The sequence below is a fragment of the Cydia amplana genome, chromosome 5, assembly GCF_948474715.1.
Source record: "Cydia amplana chromosome 5, ilCydAmpl1.1, whole genome shotgun sequence".
In the NCBI taxonomy this organism is placed as follows: Eukaryota; Metazoa; Arthropoda; class Insecta; order Lepidoptera; family Tortricidae; genus Cydia; species Cydia amplana.
In genome coordinates, this window is record NC_086073.1 from 9,044,482 (window position 1) to 9,067,776 (window position 23,295).

Genomic DNA, 23,295 nt, shown 5'->3' on the forward strand with positions numbered 1-23,295 from the left:
AGATGGGTTCCGCGAATGCTGACTCGGCTTCAAAAAGACATGCGTGTAGCTTGTTGTTCCGATTTTATGGACCTGTGCGGTGAAAATCCTGATGAGGTGCTGCAAAGAATAGTTACTGGAGATGAAACCTGGGTTCATCATTATGACCCAGAGAGTAAACAAGAGTCCATGCAGTGGCACATTAAGGGTTCAGCTCATCCCAAGAAGTTCAAGGTCATCCCTTCAGCTGGCAAGGTCATGGCCACGATATTTTGGAATTGTGAAGGAGTATTACTGATCGATTATAAAGAAAAAGGTGTAAATATCACAGGACAGTACTACGCTAACATTCTACGTCAATTAAAGGATGCAATCAAAGAAAAGAGGCGAGGAAAGTTAACCAAAGGTGTTATGCTTCTGCATGACAACGCCCCCGTCCATACTGCTCATATTGCCAAGGCAGCTATTGTTGAATGTGGGTTTGAAACTGTTACTCACCCACCGTATAGTCCGGACTTAGCCCCCAGCGACTTCTTTTTGTTCCCCAATCTTAAAAAGGATCTGCGTGGAAATAAATTTTCCGATGATAAAGCATTGAAGGCGGCAGTGGAGGAGCATTTTTACACCAAAGATAAAAAATATTTTTATGCAGGATTAAAAAAAATAATTGATCGATCTTTTAAGTGTATGAACATAGGGGGGGAGTATATTGAAAAATAAAAATATCAAACTTTTCGTACTTGTTTGTTTTCATTCTCATACCGAGAATATTTTGAACACCCCTCGTAGGTGCTATACACTGTGCTATAAGTTTCTTGAACGTTTGTCTAAATAAATATAACAGTTGTCTTCTGTTACACCACTGCTCTAGTTACGATGGGTAAACTAATAGTTTGTTGCTATATTTAATTGCTATGTTAAGTTAATTGTTTACGCCACACTTTCGTATCTCTTTGAAAGATGACAACCAGTAGTTAAACATTAGTAACGCATTTATACAAATATTACATCCTTACCTAAGTATGTACATGCATAAGGATCGAACCATTGTTGATCTCACAGTCAGTTGACCTTTTATATATCATATAAAAAATCTAATAAGTATTTTAGTAGTCTAATTCTAAGCCAAACAATAAAAGGCGGAAAAGGCCGAGGCTGTTATCAACCAAGTACCTACCTATGTATATAAAATATTTAGGGACAAACTTTTCGAACCGCCTGTCTGTAATCAACCGTACGTTTGAAACGTCAATATTTTGTACTACACTATAACATTATACTACCAGTCTGTGCTGAATATGCTAACGAAGTATTGATGAATTGAAACAAGATTTTTTTAAATCTCTATTGTTCCTTAGCCATTAACTGTAGCCAATATTCATAGCATTCTAAATTTAGGTATATAGTAACCACAAATATTCAGATTTTTATGTAAAATCATATTGTGCGTGCCTTAAAGATACCTCTGATGTACTTTTAACATCGCGCCTAAATTGCGCCAGAACCTTAAAATATATAGTGGCTTGTATTTACCATAAGTGTGAACCAACCTTAATAACGTAAGGAACATGCGCGTACGCCGCGCGCCGTTTCGAGACGTTCCGCCCCAGCGCGCACCCCACCTGCTGACTCACCTGCCAACCAGCGTGTGGTGAACCGTACCCCGAACCCACTACGTCCGACGTAGTGTTGGTATTCCCTGATCCATTCTTGTTTACTACGCACTTAGCTGAACGTTTTATTTAAACTTCGTTATAGGTATCGTTATTTTATGTCTATAGTCAATACGGCCAAATTTATCTGCAGAAAATTCCGTACACGAGCGTTTTTAAATTTTCTTTCTAGTACCATCTGCTTATGACTGCTAAAAACTAAAGGCAATCGCTGTTTTTTCGATAAAGATAACAATGGTACCTATACTGTTGTCAGAAAATAGCACTCTTGGACGGAATTTCCAGCAGACAGGTTAGGACGTATATTGATCTTACTGTATGGGTAATATTTTAAGAAATAACTTGGACTATGAAAAGGTAAAATACAGAATTTATATAAGGGCAAGCCAACGTGATGATAAGATATTAATATGTGGCGTATGATTTACAATTATTTATTTCTTTAAACTTATTGTTTCTAGATAAAACTATTCCTAGGCTATTTCTATTATTAGCTATTTCTACACATTTATAAACATTACGTTAAAGTTGATAAAATGGAAAAAACGTATTAGTGACGTTCGTTCCTCAACTATTTAATGTGTACCATTGTGTATAATGAAAATCAGTCACACACGTAAAATGTTTATGGCTACTTTCGTCACGCAATTCAATTAGGTTGAATGTAATGTTTTTTTTAATCAATGTATTAAGAGAGTTAAGAAAAACAGCATTAATTCACATAAAAAATTGTGAGGTTGCCTACCACCTTGCATAATCTACCTAGTATCTTAATACTAGGTAGATTATGATTTATGAAGCATGTCAATCATTAATTTGGATTACAGATGACAGTTGTTGTCAATAAATTAGACGAGTCAAATCGTCCTTAATAGCAAGTGACTGCCTGTACCTCTACTTACCAGTCTTACCACCTCGTAATTAAGCATACTTTGCATTATGTCTTTCGACCGCATTTCGCAGTGAATGTCTTATGAGAGAACTGATCTGAATGCTGCAGCTTCTATAACTTATCAACTGACCAAAATGTAATGTACCTAATTAAATCTTCTTTGTACTACATCCATACGTATTTCTAGACAAACGGGTAGTTTTTATGTATCTTCCCTTGGCAAGCGCAGGTAGCATTGCACACGCCCTGTGTGCACAAGTCTGGGATGTTCATGCCGGCCAGTTCATCGCAGTTGGAGTAATGATCTTTTTCCATACACATGTTAGTGCACAGGCCAGATACGCAGTGGTCGGGGCAGTCTCCGCAGGGAGGGCCTATGCGGTATGGGTATTGTACTATACCGTCGATATTGCCGCTGCAAAAACGAACAAATCAATGTCATGTATACGTACCACGGAAATTATATCTCAGTATTAAAAAAAAGGACTTCCATCGGTCCTGATATTATTAATTTACCCATGGACTGCAAAAGTAAGATCTCAAATTCGGTTGATAAAGCATAATTGTGTAACCTATACAAAAAAATATATCATAGTGGACGAGTGTAATTTGGTTGGAAAATCGATGCTGCAAAATTGCATGGAATTCATTCATAAAGTGTCCATGCAATTTTGCGGCTGGGTGTGCCGTCAGTTGCAGATAAATCCGACTACGAAGTTGTAGTTCTTCAAGAACTAATGAAACGAGTAAGGCCCTCAGCATACGGAACGTAAGCGTAAGAGACGCGTAAGCGTACCTATTGTAAAAACATTACGAGTACGAGACGCGTAGAGTTCTGGACACCAAGCGTCGCATAAGTGTAATTTTCTGTTTGAATTAAAAGTTCTTTACGCGTAGCGCTTACGACTGTCGTAATGGTGACAGAAATCTCATACGCTACGCTACGATGACGCCTCGTGTGCGGACTTCTTTGAAGTTGTTCGTGCTCGTAGCGGTCTCGTTCTACTTTACGCGCGTATTACGATACGCTTACGCATCTCTTACGTTACGACGCCGTGTGCTGAGGACCTAAGGAACACATATTTACCCAGGACAATAATGGCACACGTAGTTATAGAACTGTCCCCACGGCCCTCCGATGCAGCGCGCGACCCCGCAACCGAGTTTGTGAGTGGTGGCCCAAACCATCTGCGTGTAGTGGCCTACTGCACGCAGGTTTTTGACAGGCGCGCCGTACGTGAAGTTCTGGTACTCCAAAAACCAGTCTTTGATTGCAAAAAACCTAAAAATAATTATTATAATCTATTAGTGAAATTAAAAATATTGTCTAAGATTGAATTTAATTTGCAAGTTCTCCTGAATTAATCTCAGCTATATAAAATAAAGATCGTTAGTATGGGTTGTCAATCTTCTTTGCATATTTAAACCAGAGTCCAGTGGTTTAATGTTTAACAAAAAAAACGTTGAATTTTACCTACAATAATATGTAAGTATCTAGAATATATTTTTTTTTCTGGAGGGCAATTCCGATTTAACAATTTGTAATGGTTTTGATCTTGTTATGTCTTGTTGTTGTTTGTCTTGTTAATACGACCGTCATAATCGCCTTGATGATTAGTGTACATGGCGCACGCACGACTCAAAAAGAAAAATAAATATTCTGTGTGTAGGCCTCAAGGTCTCTTTCACTTAATTTCGCTAGCATCAATCGCTGTAAATAATCATCAAGGCCGTATCAAAACCGCAACAAAATAGTAAATCAGAATTTGAATCCTGGCCTAGTTTTAGGAAACGTAAAAGTGGGAGGAGCACTAATAATCGGAGGCTTCTGTTTTTACATTGAGAAATATACAATGAAAATCAAGGTTGTATTTTTTTTTACATAATAATATTACCATATGTTATTCCAACAATGGAATGTTCAATCACTTAAAAATAATGCACAAACACACAAATATAGTACCTAAAGTGTCATCCAATAGAACTTACTAACTATGTAAACAAAAGTTACTAGTAATTTGACATTCAGTGTAAATTTTAGTATGGCGGTTTGTTTACATAGTTAGCAAGTTCTATTGAATGACACTTTATCTAAGCTACGAATTTTTAATCAGTAGTTATTTCAACCTGCGTCAGTATTTTACTCGTAGGGCAATAATCCTACACCTGTGAGATAAATAGGTAAAGGTAAGTATGTTTACAAACCAAACTGGCATATTTCTGGCTCAACATAATCGGTATGCAGAACAAAAAGTGCTCACTCAACGGAAGTATATTGTCAATTATAGCGATCATATATAAAAAAAGCGGCCAAGTGCGAGTCGGACTCGCCCATGAAGGGTTCCGTATTTAGGCGATTTATGACGTATAAAAAAAACTACTTACTAGATCTCGTTCAAACCAATTTTCGGTGGAAGTTTACATGGTAATATACATCATATATTTTTTTTAGTTTTATCATTCTCTTATTTTAGAAGTTACGGGGGGGGGGGGGGGACACACATTTTACCACTTTGGAAGTGTCTCTCGCGCAAACTATTCAGTTTAGAAAAAAATGATATTAGAAACCTCAATATCATTTTTGAAGACCTATCCATAGATACCCCACACGTATGGGTTTGATGAAAAAAAAAATTTTGAGTTTCAGTTCGAAGTATGGGGAACCCCAAAAATTTATTGTTTTTTTCTATTTTTGTGTGAAAATCTTAATGCGGTTCACAGAATACATCTACTTACCAAGTTTCAACAGTATAGTTCTTATAGTTTCGGAGAAAAGTGGCTGTGACATACGGACGGACAGACAGACAGACATGACGAATCTATAAGGGTTCCGTTTTTTGCCATTTGGCTACGGAACCCTAAAAATCACCTTTGCAAAATCGGAAGGTGATGTAGGTTTAATTAGTAATTGAATAATAGGTTATGTTTATAGTTTTTGCATTCAAATTTAAACATTGGCATTACATAAATTATACCTAAAATTTAATATTCGTTGTTATATTCTTAGTTTTGGTTCCGTATCAAAATGATTGGAAGCATAAGTTTTACCGTATTTTTATTACTTAAATGTTACATTCCATAGTAGATTTTTAACCAAGGGGTGAAAGGTCTCATTTCTGCCGAGGGGAGAGCGCCAATAGTCCGAGGCTGAAATGATGCCTTTCACCCGAGTTAAACACTCTACTTTTCATTTCGAATACGAGGAAAGTAAAATGCATGAATATTTAAAATGACTGAGCATTATTTTTTATACTGTTTTTTATACTGTCAATTAACAATTTAGGGAAAAGAATCGTTACCTATTTATGGAATGGGGAGTTAAAAATCAGAATGAAAATTGTATACCAAATCCATTTAAAACCAAATTTCAATTGTTTATCTTAAAAAAATGAAAATATCGTAGGGACATGGAAAGTTAAATGCTCTAGTGCAGAAACGTATCACTTTCTGCACACCTTTTAGAACAACAATGACCCTCTTTCAGAGCATGAGAAATGTTTTTTTTAACATCTCTTTATTAATCAGAAATACATAAAACACATTTGTACATAAAAGGGAAGGAAGGTGAAATTAATACCTTAAAACCTAAGGGACTAAAACTAAACTACAACTCATCATCATCTTCCTCGCGTTGTCCCGGCATTTTGCCACGGCTCATGGGAGCCTGGGGTCCGTTCGGCAACTAATCCCAGTAATTAGCGTGGGCGCTAGTTTTAAGAAAGCGACTGCCATCTGACCTTCCAACCCAGAGGGTAAACTAGGCTAGTTTTGGGATTAGTCCGGGAAAACTAAACTACAACTAAATATAAAAAAAACCTCTAAATATATTAATGAGCTAAACATCTAAAAATATCTCCAAACATTTTTTTACGTGGCATCTACTCCATATAAAAAAGAAATGTCATCGGGACCATCGTTTGACGGCAGATGTAAGTGTGTAATGTAATGTATATTAAGTATGATATTGTTTTGATGCTAATCTTGGAATACCCATATGCCTACACGCACTCACATAAAATGTATATAGGTAAGTTTAGAAAAAATCGGCATAACTAAGTATTTTTATCTTTAAGAAACAGAAGGAATATTTTTTGGTCGAAATAAATGCTGTGAAAACACTGAAGTATATGTATAAGTATAGTAAACATGTGAATTAACTCATTAGCATTAAAGTAGGCTGCCTATGCAGTTTTTAAAATACTCACGCCTCTACACAAAACAAAAAAAAACCGGCCAAGTGCGAGTCGGACTCGCGCACGGAGGGTTCCGCACCATCAACAAAAAATAAAGCAAAACAGCAAAAAAAAAACAAGCAAAAAAACGGTCACCCATCCAAGTACTGACCCCGCCCGACGTTGCTTAACTTCGGTCAAAAATCACGTTTGTTGTATGGGAGCCCCATTTAAATCTTTATTTTATTCTGTTTTTAGTATTTGTTGTTATAGCGGCAACAGAAATACATCATCTGTGAAAATTTCAACTGTCTAGCTATCACGGTTCGTGAGATACAGCCTGGTGACAGACGGACGGACGGACGGACGGACGGACAGCGGAGTCTTAGTAATAGGCTCCCGTTTTTACCCTTTGGGTACGGAACCCTAAAAAAGCTCGACTACTCATTATCTAATAGCGGACCCCTAAGACATTGAAAAAGACAGATGAGACTTTAATTAGCGTTTGTAATGGAACTGTGAAATCTATAATTAAGTATACACGAAATTACTATTATCCACATAGTAAATGCTCACAAAATCGTGACATTGAGGCGGAGTGCTCCGCGGGACGAGGAAACGAAACGAAACATGAAAAAAAGATAGGTACATAAACATATATTTTATCAAAGGACTATTCAAATGCTGACACGTTTATTTGAACAAAAGCCTTGAACTGCGTATAAGCTCATTATTCATTATATTACCTAATTGTCAACACGGACTCGCGTCGTTATAACGGGGTCAAAGTACCTAAATGCACGACGAAGAGCTAAAATGAAAAATAGTTATTTTGTACAACAAGAGATCAAAGTTTGATATTTCTTCGAGTGCTTATTTTGAGTCCCGTGCAAGCGAAAGATTCTTATATAGTAGATCTAATTTAGAATCTTGAGCATAGTAAGGGACTCAAAAGCGCACGAGACGTAAATAACTTTGATCTCGTGTAGTTCACAGAACTTTTCACCTCTGCAGTGAGAACATATTAGACCGCCTGAAAAATGTAATCCTTCTTCATCACTTACCTATTTACTCATGTTCTCTTAAGATATACTAACAATTAAGTTTATTTACCGCAATCAAACACAACAACAAAACTTAATAAATTTCAGTAAAGTAGGTAAATAGGTATATGAAAACAACGACCATCAATTGATTGACACTTCAATGAAGTTCAATCGACAACTTTTTTGTAAAAAAAACATTGTAAGATACGGTCCGAATTGCGGATACTTACTATTTGTAAACTATAGTAGAGATTCTTAAAAGTTATAATTATTTATTTTACGTGATATTCTGTGTATTTTTTAAGTTCATTATTTTAATCGTACAAAAAAATACGTAAAATATAGTGTTTTATTACTTTTTATCAAATCTTAAACTTTATTTTCATTAATTAATTATTAAGAATTCATACTCGTACGTGTTTTGGAACGATACGTTCTGACGTTTTTTGGGGGTCTATTATAAACCGTTAATATAACGTTGAATGTCGTTTGAACTTTTTTGTCTCTTTCTTTTTGCTAACGACGTGAAAGGGACAGAAATAATAGAATCCAAGTATTTCGAACTTGTATTAGACCCCGCATGTTAAAGTGACATTTGAATATTAAGGTCACTTGAATGTCATTTTGTCTCACTCAGTGAGCAAAATGCGATTTTGCTCACTGTTTTTAAGTACCTTGCAAAGTACCCTTGTTCGAGCTGCTGAGGTGAAAAATATATAATTAAACTAAATTTTGAATTTACCTAATAGACAAGATGATACGACTAAAGTAGATAGAGGACTAAATAAACCTCGCTTTCACACTTTTACTGCCAGAGACCCGCTAGGTGGGCGCTTTTCACTACAAAGCGGAAAACACGTTATCGGCTACAATCGTAGGGCGTTATTTGCACGTAGGTACTTACAGGCTCTGGATGCAAGACTTGTTCTTTATAATTAGGTAGATAAGAACTATATGAAGATAGGTATTTATATGAAAGAGTTTCATTATTTGTGGATCGGAAGGAAAGCGTAATGTGTAACTATGTGAAAAGGTGCATACCAGGGTGTCTTCTGCGCTGCGGCGAAAATGTTCTGACCACAAGCGCCCAGATGCGTCACAATCTTCTCTTCAATAGGGTTGTGCTTGAGAAAAATGCAGCGGTCCGCGTACTCTTGCGCCTGCCGTGCCGCTTCTGCATGCCATGACTGAAACACGAAGCAAAAATTAAGTAAAAATTAAACGGGCGAAGTGCGTAATTCTATAAAAGCGATAAGGTGAAGAGAAGGAAATAATTCCATAATATGATCTCGTTTTATGCTAGGGCTAAGAGGAAAATTGTTCCAACTTTTATATCAATGCTATCTCGTATGTCTTGATCGCACGCACAACTTGATCACGGCCTTAATGAGGTTGTTGGGAAAATAAACTTGGGGCACCAATGACAAAGACAAGGAAAGCCATACATTTGTAGTAGGTATGTTTGATACGATACTCAATTCACAGTCAATAATTAACTTGTAAGTTTCATTTTGGATACAATTTTGGGCCATAATTTTTGCTACTTTTTGCCTGTCACCTCTGATCAACTCTTATCAAGGATTCGGTAAGCTTTTTTCTGTCTGCATTTGAAACCTGTGTAAGGATATGTTTAGATACATACAGGACTAAATGTTTATTGTACACACAAAAATTGATTATGTACTGCAGCACATGCAATACAAATACAAACTGCCGTATTCGAACTTCGAGATATTCACAAGAGACGACACGTACTAGATTCATTCTAGATACGTTATAGTTTACATAGCAACTAGTTCTCTTTTGCAGCGCAATTCGGGCAACCAATGTCACTTTTACTTTAGATAGAGTTAGATATCTATTAGATGTGAATTGGATCTCTAAGTCATGTCTTGTGGAAATCGTTCAAGAGTATCTCCAGAATCGCGGAAATGTCAAATTTGACAGGTTAGATCTTAAACATATGTTTACGAACGATATCGTTATCGTATCTTGGTGATGTCTAAAAGATATCTAATAGATGTCTATTTCAAAATCCGAATCGGGCCCAAAGTCGCATTAAATAAATAAACATTATAGGGACATTCTTACACAAATTGACTGTTAGTCCCACGGTAAGCTCAAGAAGGCTTGTGTTGTGGGTACTAAAGTCATAATTATATTAAAGTCACAAAAATTAGCTCTTACCATTAATACCATATTGGAAGCTGTGGGGCGAACTTTAGTGCGAAAGAAATTATGGTACAGCACTATTTTTCGCCGCACTATCGCTCGTCGAGTACTAAGTGCATCTTCAGGTATCTTGTGAGATGGGAAACGAGCTGAAAAAACGTCAGTTCATGTTATGCAAATTCAACTCAAATTCAAATTCGATTTATTTTGTTTGTTGTAATACCTATTTATACCTACATATATATCACTTTTGATAGGGTTTATTATTATTTATATTGTTTTCAGAAAAGGCACAGCGTCATTTATTGCGGCATTCATACGCGAGAAATAAGTAGTGTATCTACATATTTCTGAATAATAATATTTTGGCCAATTGTAGGTAATTTTTTGCACTCATATAAATAACGCTAGCGACACGCCCTGGCTTCGCACGGGTTACACAAAACCTTAACGAATTATACATTAAAGTTACACCTTCCTCAAGAATCAGATTGATAGGTGAAAACCGTAAAGTAGTTTTCGAGTTTATCGTGATTCGCGAACATAGGTACATAAGTACCTACACACAGACAGTCGCGGCGGGGGACTTTGTTTTATAAGGTGTAGAGTGATTGTTCAAAAAAACTTACGCCTGTAGCCCCATGACTGTATACTATGCAATAGAACCAATGTGTTGAGAAGGACTAGAAGAAAACACCAAAACGATGCTGGTAGGGCCATTCTGAAACAATAATAAGCATAAGAAATAATTGTAGGTATATCTTATAATATTTACACACACGTAGCAAATTAACAGAAGGTACATACTAACATTATCATACTTATGTATCTAGGTTCTATTTATTATTTACGGACCACACACATCGATAAGAATATGAACTAGTACTTATTGATTAGAATGAAATTAAATAATATAAAAATTGGAATCAATCAATTGAATAACAATATATCATTGATGCAGGTAATTCTCACGGATAGTGTCTGTCCGCAATTACTTCCGTTAAAGTCGAATAGGGTTGATGACACATGTTGAATTTTATAACAAAATCTAGTAAAATAGATAGCAAACGAGCAATTTATCACAATAATGTGGATATTAAAATAAAATATTGAAAAATTACAAAAATACAGGACCTGAAAGTTTCAAAGTTAAGTTTTTTTTTAACTTCCAAAAACGATAAAAGTAAGGGTACCATTCGATTCCTTACATTACATCCAAAAAAAATATTGTATAGCAACTATATACATAAACGCAATATTTCACCGACAAAAACGCAATTTTCTTGTTTTGTCCATACTACAAGATGGGCTCCCAGAGACCTTGACGTCACGTTCCCTTACCGTTTTGTTTAGGGCGTTTCGCGAGTGGAGTGCGACTGTCGGCCTTTGACTACAATTTCTGACTTTTGTGTTACTTTAATGCAATGGGTCCCATATAGACATTTGATCCTAGAAACAAACCCGATCGATTGATACCATAAATGAAAATTAGTCATGTAGCCTATTGTACGGCATGATGACTTGTGTATATTGAACAATCAATTTGACATCACAATACCTAAATGAAATTGCTGCTTTATGAGTTTTAGATTAGACCAATACATATACAGGGTGTTTGGTATATCGTTTGCCAAATTAACCCTTAAATGCATAGTGATGCATTTATACACACAACATAAACATCAAATGTTATGCATTATTAAACAAATTCTATTTGTTCTTGTATATTATTTCAATAGTAAAACTAATAAATTTTCCGAATTATTACATAAATTTACGCAGTATTTTAATTTATAAAAGTTACATTTGTTTATAGACGAAATGTCGGAAAACTTGGAAAAACCTGGAAGTTGATGATTTTTAGTATGTGATTTTAGGCAGATTTTTCGGGGTTTGTAATTATTTTATATTTACAAATTTTATCATAGGAACATCAGAAATAGTGTACCTTTCTGTTGGCAGTTAAGATTTTTCCTATACCCCTTACTAATAGCTATATATTTCCAAATATATGATTTAGACTATGCAACTTTTAACACTGATTTCCCAGTGAAAATCGATGATATATTTTTTTTTACTATTTTTCCTAGAAACGGCAAACAATTATGTGATATATATATTAATTTCGGGCAAAACGAAAAAATCATGTATTTAAGGGTTAAAACGACAATTAGGTTGAGTCATTTGCTATCTTCTTCATGGTCATGCCTAGAAAAAAAAATGCCCACATCGCTTTTTCTCTGCACACGTATAATTTGAAATTTACAAAAAATTGGCGTAGAGATGAAAAAAAAAGCATGTTTTTCTAGGCATGAGAATCAGCCATTTTAATTTGGAAAATGGTGTACCAAACACCCTGCAGGTACCTATATTATGTATTCTTCGTTATTTTAGCCTGTGGCGCCGTGCACATATTTTGTTTATGGTAAACTTGTGTCAAATTATGCTAACTTAATCATACTTAATTATCTTGTTAAAATAAAATAACTCGCAATTATTAATTAACTAATATAAAAATCCGTAGGACTATTGCAAAGTCATCATTTCGCAAAATGTTAATCTATTTGGTCTTATCTGGCACTTAAGACTTTTATGTCGATTTTGAACATTTTCCAAAAAAACGAATCAAGGGAAATCTTCTATCTAACTACCAAGCCTTCTCACAATTTTATACGAGAATCGGATGAGAAATATGTGAGCTGCAGAGAAGAACATCCGGACATACGAAAGCATTTTTGTCCAAGTTGAAACGGAGACCTTCGCTAACGCTCAATAAATATTATCTGTTTACTATATCAAATATCACATAACGCCATACCCAAGTGCATTCTTAAATAGTTAGGTAGACATCGGCATTGCACGACAGTTCGATAAACTGGTGAGTCAGAACTGCGGTGGCAGCATGGTTCCATTTTTATCGCCTGTAGTGACAGGCATAGTGATGCCTGTCACTTTCGCACTAGCACACTTGTTAAAACGTGACAGGCATGGTGATAAATGATAAAAATGCGATAGATCTACGGCCGCTGTTGTTGTACTTAAGTATGTATAAAATAAAATGCGTAGACTAGCTTGGCTGCCTACTGAGCTCAGATGAAATGAAAATGAAAGCTTGGCCACAAAGCATTTAGGTCGGATTTGTCAATAGCGATATAGTACCTAATTATTATTAATCTCAAATTAATTTTCCAAGGTATAACTTTAAGGCCTTCCTTGGGGCCCGATTCGGATTTTGTAATAGACATCTATTAGACATCGCCAAGTTACGATAACGATATCTTTAAGATCTAACCTATCAAATTTGACATCACCGCGATTCTGCAGATACTCTTGAACGATTTCCACAAGATATTATATACTTAGAGATCTAATTCACATCTTATAGATATCTAACACGATCTATCGTAAAAGTGACATTGGTTGCCCGAATTGCGCTGCAAAAGAAAAGAGAACTAGTTGAAATCTAAACTATAACGTATCTAGAATGGATCTAGTACGTGTCGTCTCTTGTGAATATCTTGAAGTTCGAATACGGCAGTATGTCGCTTTTCGTCGAGTGTCCTTTAATCTCGACGTTTCGCATGGATTTCTCGTAATTTTATCGAGCAAATACGGGTAATTTATACCAACGCCCTATTGTTAATAAATTATATTTTAAAGAAAGCTGCAAACCATTCTGCCTTTTTAATATTCACTTCTACATTATTTTTAAACTGCCGGCTTGTTAACATTTTCAGAATAAAAATAGGTAGGTATAAGAAGCGATATGTAACCGGCACTCTGGTAGAAATGCTGCAATTAATTATAAGATTTATGAGTTAGGTACTTTTGTTTGCAAACATAGTCAAATTGTTTGCAAGCTTTGCCAATTACTAATGATAACAATCATTCCCAGCAGTGAGAATTGTTAGGCCTTCCAAGCAGTAGATACCTACACTTTCTTGCGTCAGAGTCCATTAAATTAAACGGGTAGGTATTTTCGAATTACATCTACTCATTATACTACTAATGTTTAGATAGGTACTACAGAAATTACTATTTAAAGCTAATATGTATTATATTATAGCATGTAGTTGGCGTAGTTAAATATTTTAAAGGGAAATACTAGGTATTCCACACAAATCGTTAATTAAATGATATAATCATTAACCCACTCAGCGCTAATCACGACACGTTCTCGGTTTGCCTTTACGAAGTATTTTCGCTACACACCCGGAATTAGTTAAAAAATTGAGATTTTAATTAAAAACAAAGGAAAAGTGATAAAACTCTGTCTCGCCCGAGAGAGTCAGTGTTTCCACTTTTTCTTTATTTCTAGACTCTAGACTAGCAGACGTTTCTGCTTAATACAAAATTAACTTAACTTCATTTAATGTCAATACACTAAAAAAATACAAAAACTATAAAACTCAAATTAGCCGCTAAAATTGAACGTCTGAAGAACTTACATCAATCTTAAACTCTAACGAGCCACGACGATACCTATTGTAAATGTTCTGATCCTGTTACGAGTACAGGCCCTACCCCACATAAATATATTTCCAAATATGTAAGTAAAGTGATCTAAAATACAAAATGTATAAATGCACTCTTTAAAACAAGAACATGTTCATGCACTCACTTGTCCCGTAGAAACGTAAGCACTTTTAACTTGTCATTAAATATGTTGATACAGTTATTCATAAAATAAACAAATCTTGTTTTCACGGACTGTTATTAAAATCAATTGTCCGTCTCCCGCGGCCGTCAGAGTCGGAGTAAACCAGACTAGGTATGCTGCGAATGATTGGACATGGCATATTATAATACCTATGCTATACAATCACCACATCAGCACCATGCATACCCATTGCATACCTAGTTTTTTACGAATTTTCTTGTAGGGGTGTGCTCTTGGTTTCTTCTTCATATGTATTTTATTATTTATTTTATCTGAAAATGTACTCGTACCTAAATAACTCCTTTTACAATAACTCTTTTCCTAAAAGTCTAGGTTAAAGCCTAAAGAAATGCGTTTTCATAAAATTATACTTCATGAAACGACCCTTTTATTTATTTAATTTTATAAACTTTATTGCACAAAATATATACAACAATGTGCAAATGGCGGACTTAATGCCAAATGGCATTCTCTACCAGTCAACCATAGGGCCAAACAGAGATACCTACAATTGGTGCAGAGAGAGAAAATATATTGAAATAAATATATATTATACCCTTTTCTGCGTCACTTAAAAATTACTTAGTTACACCTACGTAATATATTTTGCTAAATATACCTACTTAAATGAAAAATAAGTTTTTCTTTTACGCAATATAAATAGCACGAATTAAATATATCTAAGTAAGCAGAGTGCCAACCCTCATATACTCGTAACGCCGCCAGAATCGTCAACGGGAACTACCTAATATATGACATTAAATATTATTTTTCACCAGTCACCACACCAGGCTCTCTTTATAGTTCAAAAACTGATGAGAAAGTTTCATTTTATCCTCAAGAGTGGCAAAGTAGGTAATCCGATGTATTTTGAGTTGTTTCTTTATGACGGCTGATACAATTGAATTTTCATTTTCTTAATTTTCATTATTTTGTTAAGTGATGATTTTGAATGAAAAATATTTAAATAACGTTCATTTGAATTTGATTTGTAATGTTTTACAGAATGAGCTGGAATATTGTATTGTTAGTATAGGTAGTATATTAAGATACAAGTGCGAAGAATAGGAAATTCTCAACAAATGGCAATACAAATCGACACTAGTTGCGAATTACCTTTTCGCACATGTATTGTACAACGTTTTACAGTACATATGGCCCTTTAAATTTTCCATATGCACGTATTGTATTGTGCCAATTACCGCACTAGGGCGGTAAAGTAGCACCATATGTACTGTAAAATAACATTCAGTGCTAGGTACTAGGTACATAAACGCTATACAGTGTGTGGCCTACAACACGGGCGAATAATTAAAACGTAGATTCTACTCCTCAAACAATAAAACTTTTGTTCAACAGCTTTTTGAAATTATGTAGTCTTCAAATTGTCCCTTTTTCAAACAAACTAAATCATATTTTCAATGTACTTTAAATTCCGTCTAATTGACATTGCCCGTCAGTCTTGTCACCGTACAGGCATAATCAGTTTCGTAATACATTGCGTGTTCGAATAAATTTTGAAGTGTTTTAAAATACAAACCACAAGTTATTTTTAAAAGTCGCTGAACAAACATTGTCTAGTTTGAGGAGTACAATCTACGTTTTAATTTTTCGCCCGTGTTGTAGGCCACACACTGTATAGTTAAAGTAGAAATATGATGTGTGGAATATGACTGTATTTAGAATTATGAACTGAAATACGCATAAATAAATTTACATATTATCGTTACTACAGTAACTATCTACAACTAGGTAGATACATAATCCGTCTTAATCTTTAAATGGGTAAATTAGAACTTAAGTACCTTCCCACCAAACGTAATTACTGTGTCAATAAACTAGCTTTAAATTACACTTATGTGTACCTAGGTAATAAGTTAACAACATCAAATAGGTATATTTTCTCACGCCATTGGTTCAATTAAGCGCGGCGCTAGATTCTAATCACGTCTCATCAAGAAATTTACGCCTTGACACCTAACAAAGCAGTGATTATTTTCAATAACAGACTCATTCTAATTGTGTGTAAGGACGTATTGAATACATAGGTACCATGGCGCCAAAACGCAATAGCCTATTCTAATTTATTTATTTTTCATATATATTTATTGACCATATGGCTCGCACTGTCATAATTATAGGGTTTGCACGACGGATCCGAAATGTATGAGAAGATCCGCGGATCCGGATCCAGATCCGGATAATTGCATACATTTCGGATCCGGATTGCAAACCCTAGTCATAAAGTTATCAGACGGTCTAGCATGAGTTACGTTCTCGCGCGCGACTCCATACATCAAGCGCGACTTCAAGTATGGACTCGCGCGCGAGAACGCAACTCATACTAGACCGCCTGATCTCATGTAGGCCAAGTATCTAACTCTACACGCCCTAACTCTACGAGGCCTAACCTCAGTACAAACTCTACACCTTAGTCAAATATGTGGCTTTGCCGTTTAGTTTTACAAGAACTATTGTATTATGTGAAAAAAAAAACACCTTACGCCCATTTGTGATGGTAGCGAAACAGCCAAGCCACAGCATATTTTGACTTGACCTGCTTGACCACAATCTTAGTCGCCCTTATCCATAAGATTGAGTACCTAGGTAGAGCAACCGTTTGAGAAATGTAATGAAGGCATATTTATATAAAAAAAACAACGGGTTGCACTCCGGGAGTGCCGGCAGAAGTGAAAACTCAATGACATTGTAACAGTTTTTCGATCAAGTCACGTGACCTGTCGCGAGTTTAACGTTTTTTTCCCACCTCAAAAAGTGCACTGCGCCGCTAAAGAAGTTTTCACTTCAAAAAAATTAGGTGTAGGTACAGTACAACCATGACCATGGTGAAACGTACTTATAAATAGCATAATATTTAAAGCATAACGCCGTAATCTCATTAAATGCACACGCTCCACGCTCGTAAACGTTTGTTGTTGTTGTTGTGGTAACAGTGGTAACCATGGTAACTCCAGGTTTAACCGGTTAACCCCGGGTTAGTGGGATGGTGCAAATGGCCCTAAGTGTCTGAATATGATGCCTTGATTTCAACTGTTTCCTATCATCGAAAGCATTTAGATAGAAGAGGATAATAATTATTATATTATGGGTATCATCTTGGGTCGTCCCATTCGTTTTTCGTCTAGTTCTTAAATTAGTCCTATTCTGCTTTCGTCACAATCGTCAGTGGCTTTCAATGTAGAAATGAGTGACGAAAGCAGAATAGGACTAATTTAAGAACTTGACGAAAAACGAATGGGACGAGCCAAGATGATACCATATTATGTTGATTTTTGTTGTAGAAGTACTTATATTAGGCACCTTTTATTAAAGCTATTTTTCGCATGATCGCGTTTCGCCAAGTCGAATTTTACCGTTAGCGATTTAATTCGGAGTGTTGTATTATTTCATGCTATTAGAAATAAACCCTGAGTATACATATATATTATAAATCAATGAGTTGTTAATGGTAGAAAGTAGTAGTAGTGTAATATGTAAAGTTGTAGTGTACAAATTCAATATATTTAAAACGAATATAACTTAGAAATTAACAAAATCAAACTCCCTTTGCAGCATCAACGTCAAAACCAAAGTTTCCTCAGCGGAATCCCAGGAGGCTTTGGACCGGTCCGGGTCGATGTCGTGTGGCAGCGGCAGCTTAAGGCAGTGCTGCGAGGAGTTTACAGCCACGCTGCTGGTGTCTACCGCCAAATCTATGTTCTCCTTTTTATCGCCAGGCATTTTGATCCGGACTATGAGGTTCTCACAACTAGCCGAGCCTGGCGTTTTTGGACCGATCTGGAAAAAGGTTTGAGCTGTAGGTATTGATGATTACTATCATTTTAAAATTATGCCTGTAAAAAGTATACCTATTATGAAATCGGTACAACTATTTAGATAGATTTTATATCGAGTAATACGTTCCGAAGTTTTAAATCCTTTACAGCGTTCGTGGTCAACGGGTGACTGAGGAAAAACATATTCACCTCTGTCACAGAATAAATAATAGTACTAAGTACAGAAGACAAAACACGATCAGCACAGATATGGCCGCTAGGTGGCGACAGCGCCACGCGCGGCTTATGGCTTTCCCCAAAATTGGGGCCGAACGGATGTACTTTTAGCTACTTGTAGCAAAGCGACGAAATCGCGGAGTGAGACACGCCTGCCTCTGTCAAAATTATTAGGAATAGGTTAGGTACTTAAAGATACTTTAGATTGTCGGATAGTTTGGAAATTGACAAACTAAATATGCTAGATTTTTGTGTGATTTTCGGTATAACCCGAATACACCCTAATGAGTGTCTAACAACACATTTCAATATTGTGACAATTTGTTTGACAAAGACAATAATTACCTGGGTATTCAACCGAGCTTTTCCTTAATAATGTTCAACAAGTGGTTCGAGAAAGTTTATTGCTCCCAGATTTTTATCACATGACATTCATTTAGTATCTGTCTAAAGTGACATGCCTCATCAACGCTAGTAAACGAACTTTGCCTCTTGTATAATAAATTCACAGCATAATGATTCCTGTCAGTCATCATCACTTTTATTGGAGGTACCTTCAATGGCGAGGATTATTGTATCGTGTATTGAATAGGTACTACACTACACGTACACAGGGCATCAATACAAGAGAAGTGCCCACGCGCCGCATGGGTATCTATGAGCAATACTGCGTACGATGATTTGTTGCTAACGAATTTCATTACGATATACCTACAAGATATACCTATAGGGTGTCGCGTTCAGTAACAAACGAAAAAATGGATAGCTTTTAAGACCGTCCTCTATCATTGTTCTTCGTTTGATCCAAAGCGGCAGTGTAATGTATTAGGTATAACTATTTTAGAATTTTTAGACTAGTTCTAATACTTTTAATTACTCTTATAAGTACGTACTACATAATTATACATACAAGTTAGCTGCTGGACAAATGTAGATCCCGTTCCAGTGCATCCTCGGGAGCTCTACGCGATTACTGATATTATACCTAAGTACCTAACCCTACGACCCTGTACGGATATGATGGTCGTTCTTGTCTACGTGACAGCGTGATAAAACGGTGTCCGTCACTTTCTTTCCCACGGTGTTAAACAGTGACAGTTATTTTATCACGTGGATAAAGATGGATAAAGCTATCCATAATAGGCTAGCTGGTTTTTATCACGATTCGATTCAATTAAGTTACACTCGGCAGGAGGATATCCTCACAATGACAGTTTGCCAATTAGCACCTACTTTTATAATGTTAGTAGGTATATGCTCTACAACCGTGTCCGTAGAGTTCCGAACCACTTACTTCACTGCCTCCGCCTCTCCTGCCTCCTGCCTCCTGTCTTAAAACTTAGTCGGCCGCGTAGCCAAAGTGCAAATCGCTTACGCTCCGTAGCGATCGAAACGCAACTGTCACTGTCGCACTAATATGGAAGCGTGATAGAGAGACACAAAGCGTTTCGTTGTCGAAGCGATAGCGATTGTCCGCTTGGCTAGGCCGGCAGATCCGACGACTATTTTCACATTTCCGTTTAAGAAATACCTAAGCATATAAGGGTTTATTACGTCCATCCTTCTGGAAGGATCCGATGTCGGTCGGTACCGACGTCGGGCCTGAGCAAGGATCGTTTTCCGTTTCACGAAACATATAGGTGTATGTTGTTAACGATGTTCTTATACATATGTATAAGAACATCGTTAACAATATTTGAAAAGTAAAAAATTGCCCAAGTATTTTTTACATATCTAACTTCTAAGTACCTACATGTCAAATTATAGTTAACGATATTCTTATATTTCATGAAACGGAACACGACGATCCTTGCACGGGCGTGACGTCGATACCGACATCGGATCCTTCAGGATGGATGTATGGCTATAATCATAAGCCCTTTACCTGAAGAAACACGTCCTCCGCGCTAACAGCTTGTCGATAATTCATAGTGTACTCGGGTGCCTTGCGGCCGTCTAGGCCTGCGCCCACGTGGCTTAGCTCTTCCGCCTCCTTAGCTTCTTGTTCCTCAAACTCCTCTATGGTCTTTGGGGTGCTTTTTACATTTTCGTTATTAGGCAGTTTTCCTCGCGTTGAAGTAATCTCGCAGCCTAGTTACAAAAAAAAACCTCTAGTTTATATAGGTATAATATTTAAAAGTAGGTATAGTATTTTAGGTAGGTACCTACCTAGGTCAAAGAGGGAGTGATTGTAGTATAGGTACCTAACACTTGCCTAAGTACCATATCTTATCATATAGGTAGGAAAAAGAAGAGAGTAGGTAGCTAACTTGAAGCTTAAGTACCTATGTATAAGTTTCTTACCAGAAGAAACCAAGTCCTCGCCCTGTATCACGTCGGGTTCCGGAACTCTTAACAGGTCCACTAACTTCTCCATATTTCCCGGTGTCAACTCCATTTTAGCACGTCTCTTATGACCTTCTACCGTTAAAATAAATAATTTCCGAACCGTGTGACACTGATATCGTTAGTAAATTGTAAATATTGATTAAATTAAGTTGCTTGGAAACGGTTACCAAAGAGACATTTGTTGTTTTTTATTTGTCTTGTATTTGCAGTTTTAGACAAAAAACTAGCGACATTTCTTCAACCAGAAATGTCACTTTTGACACCATTACAATATGATTACAATTGATATGAGTATACAGAAGGTATACAGGGTGTTCGGTACCACGGTGCAAAGCTTTAAGGGTGATAGCTGTCATAGCCGAGGTATTTTTCTTAATGATTTGAGACTAGGTGCCGAACATGTAATATTTTGGCTTGGCCAAGGACTGAAAATTGAAACTGGATAAAAAAGCGAAAATGACAATTGCCTGATCATTTTTCTTAAACTACTAAATCAAATTGTATTACGTGATTGAAAAGAATACATTTTGCATGATACAATTTGTGTAGATAGTTTCTAACAAATTATAACAAATGCTACCAAAAATTTTATAAAACAAAACCTGAGTACCTACTCAACATAAATAAAACAAATCATTCCATTAAAGACCTTTATTGAATTACTTTGTTACATAATCAGAAACTGCTATATGAATATTGTATGAGTTTACTATATTAAAATGTTATGTTCAAGGGAAGCCATCATCATCTTCTTCGGCCATCTCTTTGGCCAGCTCCAAGTCCTGCTGCTCACGTTCACGCCTCTCCTCAGCACTTTCCAATTCCTTCCCGTAGGACTTTGGAGGATACCTCATAGCCTTGACACTCTGGTTATGTAAGTCCAGGCAGAATGATATACGCTGGTGGAAGGCCAACTGGGGCTCTCTGGTGCAGTAAAGATCCGAGCTCTCCTTATTGCTCATGTATCCCTTTTCAGGATCCAGGGTAGCCTCTATAACTCCATCTCGGATAGCTTTTGCCACAATGAACTCTGCATCTTCTGCCGAATCCAAGCCCAATTTCCTTGCAATGTCTTTTGGAGAAATTCTTGAATATGACAAGCCAATTGAACGGATGGCAGTCTTGATGACATTCTGTCTGAGACGAAGAATCAGAGTGAACGTATGATCATTACGGAATTGGGGCCCAAAGTTTTCCAGTACTTCTCCAAATCTTTGCAAGTTACCAAGTCTTACAGCCTGCGTAAGTTGGAAGTATGGGGCCAAGGAACGCCTAAGAGCTGCATGCCGGAAGATAGCTCTTTCAGGGATATCACCCAGCAACAGTTCTACCACTATGGCCAGCTTCTGTACAGTTTGACGAAAACCAATAGCTGCAGTTTGCGGAGCCTTCCTTAGTGCCTGAACAAGGTGCTTGTGAGCATCACTGTATTCAAGGCGCGCTGCTTTAATTCTGCCCAAATAAAATAAGAATCGGGCCCACTCATTGTTACTAGCATTTTCTGGGTACACTGATTTACTGACCAATTTGTCAGCCTGGTCATACAGAGAATAATGTAAATAATTACGGAGCAAACAATTGATCAGAACAGCTTGGCCTTCATAGTCGCTACGAAGAGTTGAAGTACGCAGGCGCGCATGCAGCAGTCCTCTGATCAAATCCAACTTATTAGTGAGTTCAAACACCCTGGAGTGATAAAAGTAGCACTTGGCAGCTATTAAATCCAGTGTCCTCCTATTCTGAACTGTGATTTTGGTCATCAGCTGCTGCGAGCACTCGGTAGCTTCTTCAAGTTTGTTGGTGTCTAACAAACGCAGCAGAACTAACAGATGAATGTAAACATCCACCTCCGGCACTGGAGTTTTCGGAGCGCTTCTTGATCGTGGAGTTTCAATTTCAACAGCACCAGGCTGTGGGGCTTCAACGAAAACAAACAGAGCTTCTTTGTCCGAACTTGAGGGATATAGTTGGTTAATAATAGCACGAAGAACGTTACCGTTTAATTTCCTCCGTGTATTTGGAAGGGATCTAAGGACTCGCATGGCAAACCTTGGTTCCTTGGAGGTAACCGCTTTATCAATTTGTCTGGCATGTTCACGTAAATCTTGAACAGTGAGAACATCGGCGTCCTTTTTCAACTCTCCAGTTTCTGCATCACTTGCCGCTGCGGGACTCTCCACATTCTTCATTTCAACATCTTCAGCAGGGGCCATTTTAATATTCTAGCACTTTAAAAAGAGCGATTGTATGATTTATGTTAAATCAAGCCTGACGAGACAATTTTTAGTTCTGCTAAACTAAACGAAACCATACCACAAACGTCAAAATTTTGCCGAGTA

At 36.7% G+C, this 23,295-nt stretch overlaps 3 protein-coding genes across 4 annotated transcripts in view; all 3 read right to left on the reverse strand.

Moving 5' to 3' along the window:
* LOC134647978 (probable 26S proteasome non-ATPase regulatory subunit 3) overlaps window positions 1–23,295 on the reverse strand; it is a 174,495-nt gene extending 151,200 nt beyond the window's left edge. The window contains exon 1 of one of the 2 annotated variants that reach the window (XR_010096870.1): window positions 21,620–23,295. Coding sequence is in view for 1 of the 2 variants with exons in the window: in XM_063502398.1 (XP_063358468.1) it covers window positions 21,685–23,169 (1,485 nt within the window). In the remaining variant the exon portion in view is untranslated. Of the gene's footprint in view, window positions 1–21,596 lie in introns of those variants that run through there. The other variant, XM_063502398.1, reaches the window with a different exon arrangement.
* Window positions 2,649–14,709, reverse strand: LOC134647996 (serotriflin-like). The gene is made up of 6 exons (XM_063502426.1): window positions 14,556–14,709; window positions 10,564–10,655; window positions 9,950–10,083; window positions 8,804–8,949; window positions 3,632–3,826; window positions 2,649–2,959 (listed from the first exon to the last, which is right to left on the reverse strand). The coding sequence occupies exons 1-6, from the start codon at window positions 14,615–14,617 to the stop codon at window positions 2,728–2,730; spliced, it is 861 nt and encodes a 286-aa protein (XP_063358496.1). The 5' UTR covers window positions 14,618–14,709; the 3' UTR covers window positions 2,649–2,727.
* LOC134648465 (dynein axonemal assembly factor 6) lies at window positions 18,095–21,037 on the reverse strand. Its single transcript, XM_063502986.1, has 3 exons — window positions 20,912–21,037; window positions 20,493–20,698; window positions 18,095–18,392 (listed from the first exon to the last, which is right to left on the reverse strand). Exons 1-3 carry the CDS (start codon window positions 21,003–21,005, stop codon window positions 18,135–18,137), a joined length of 558 nt encoding a protein of 185 aa, XP_063359056.1. The 5' UTR covers window positions 21,006–21,037; the 3' UTR covers window positions 18,095–18,134.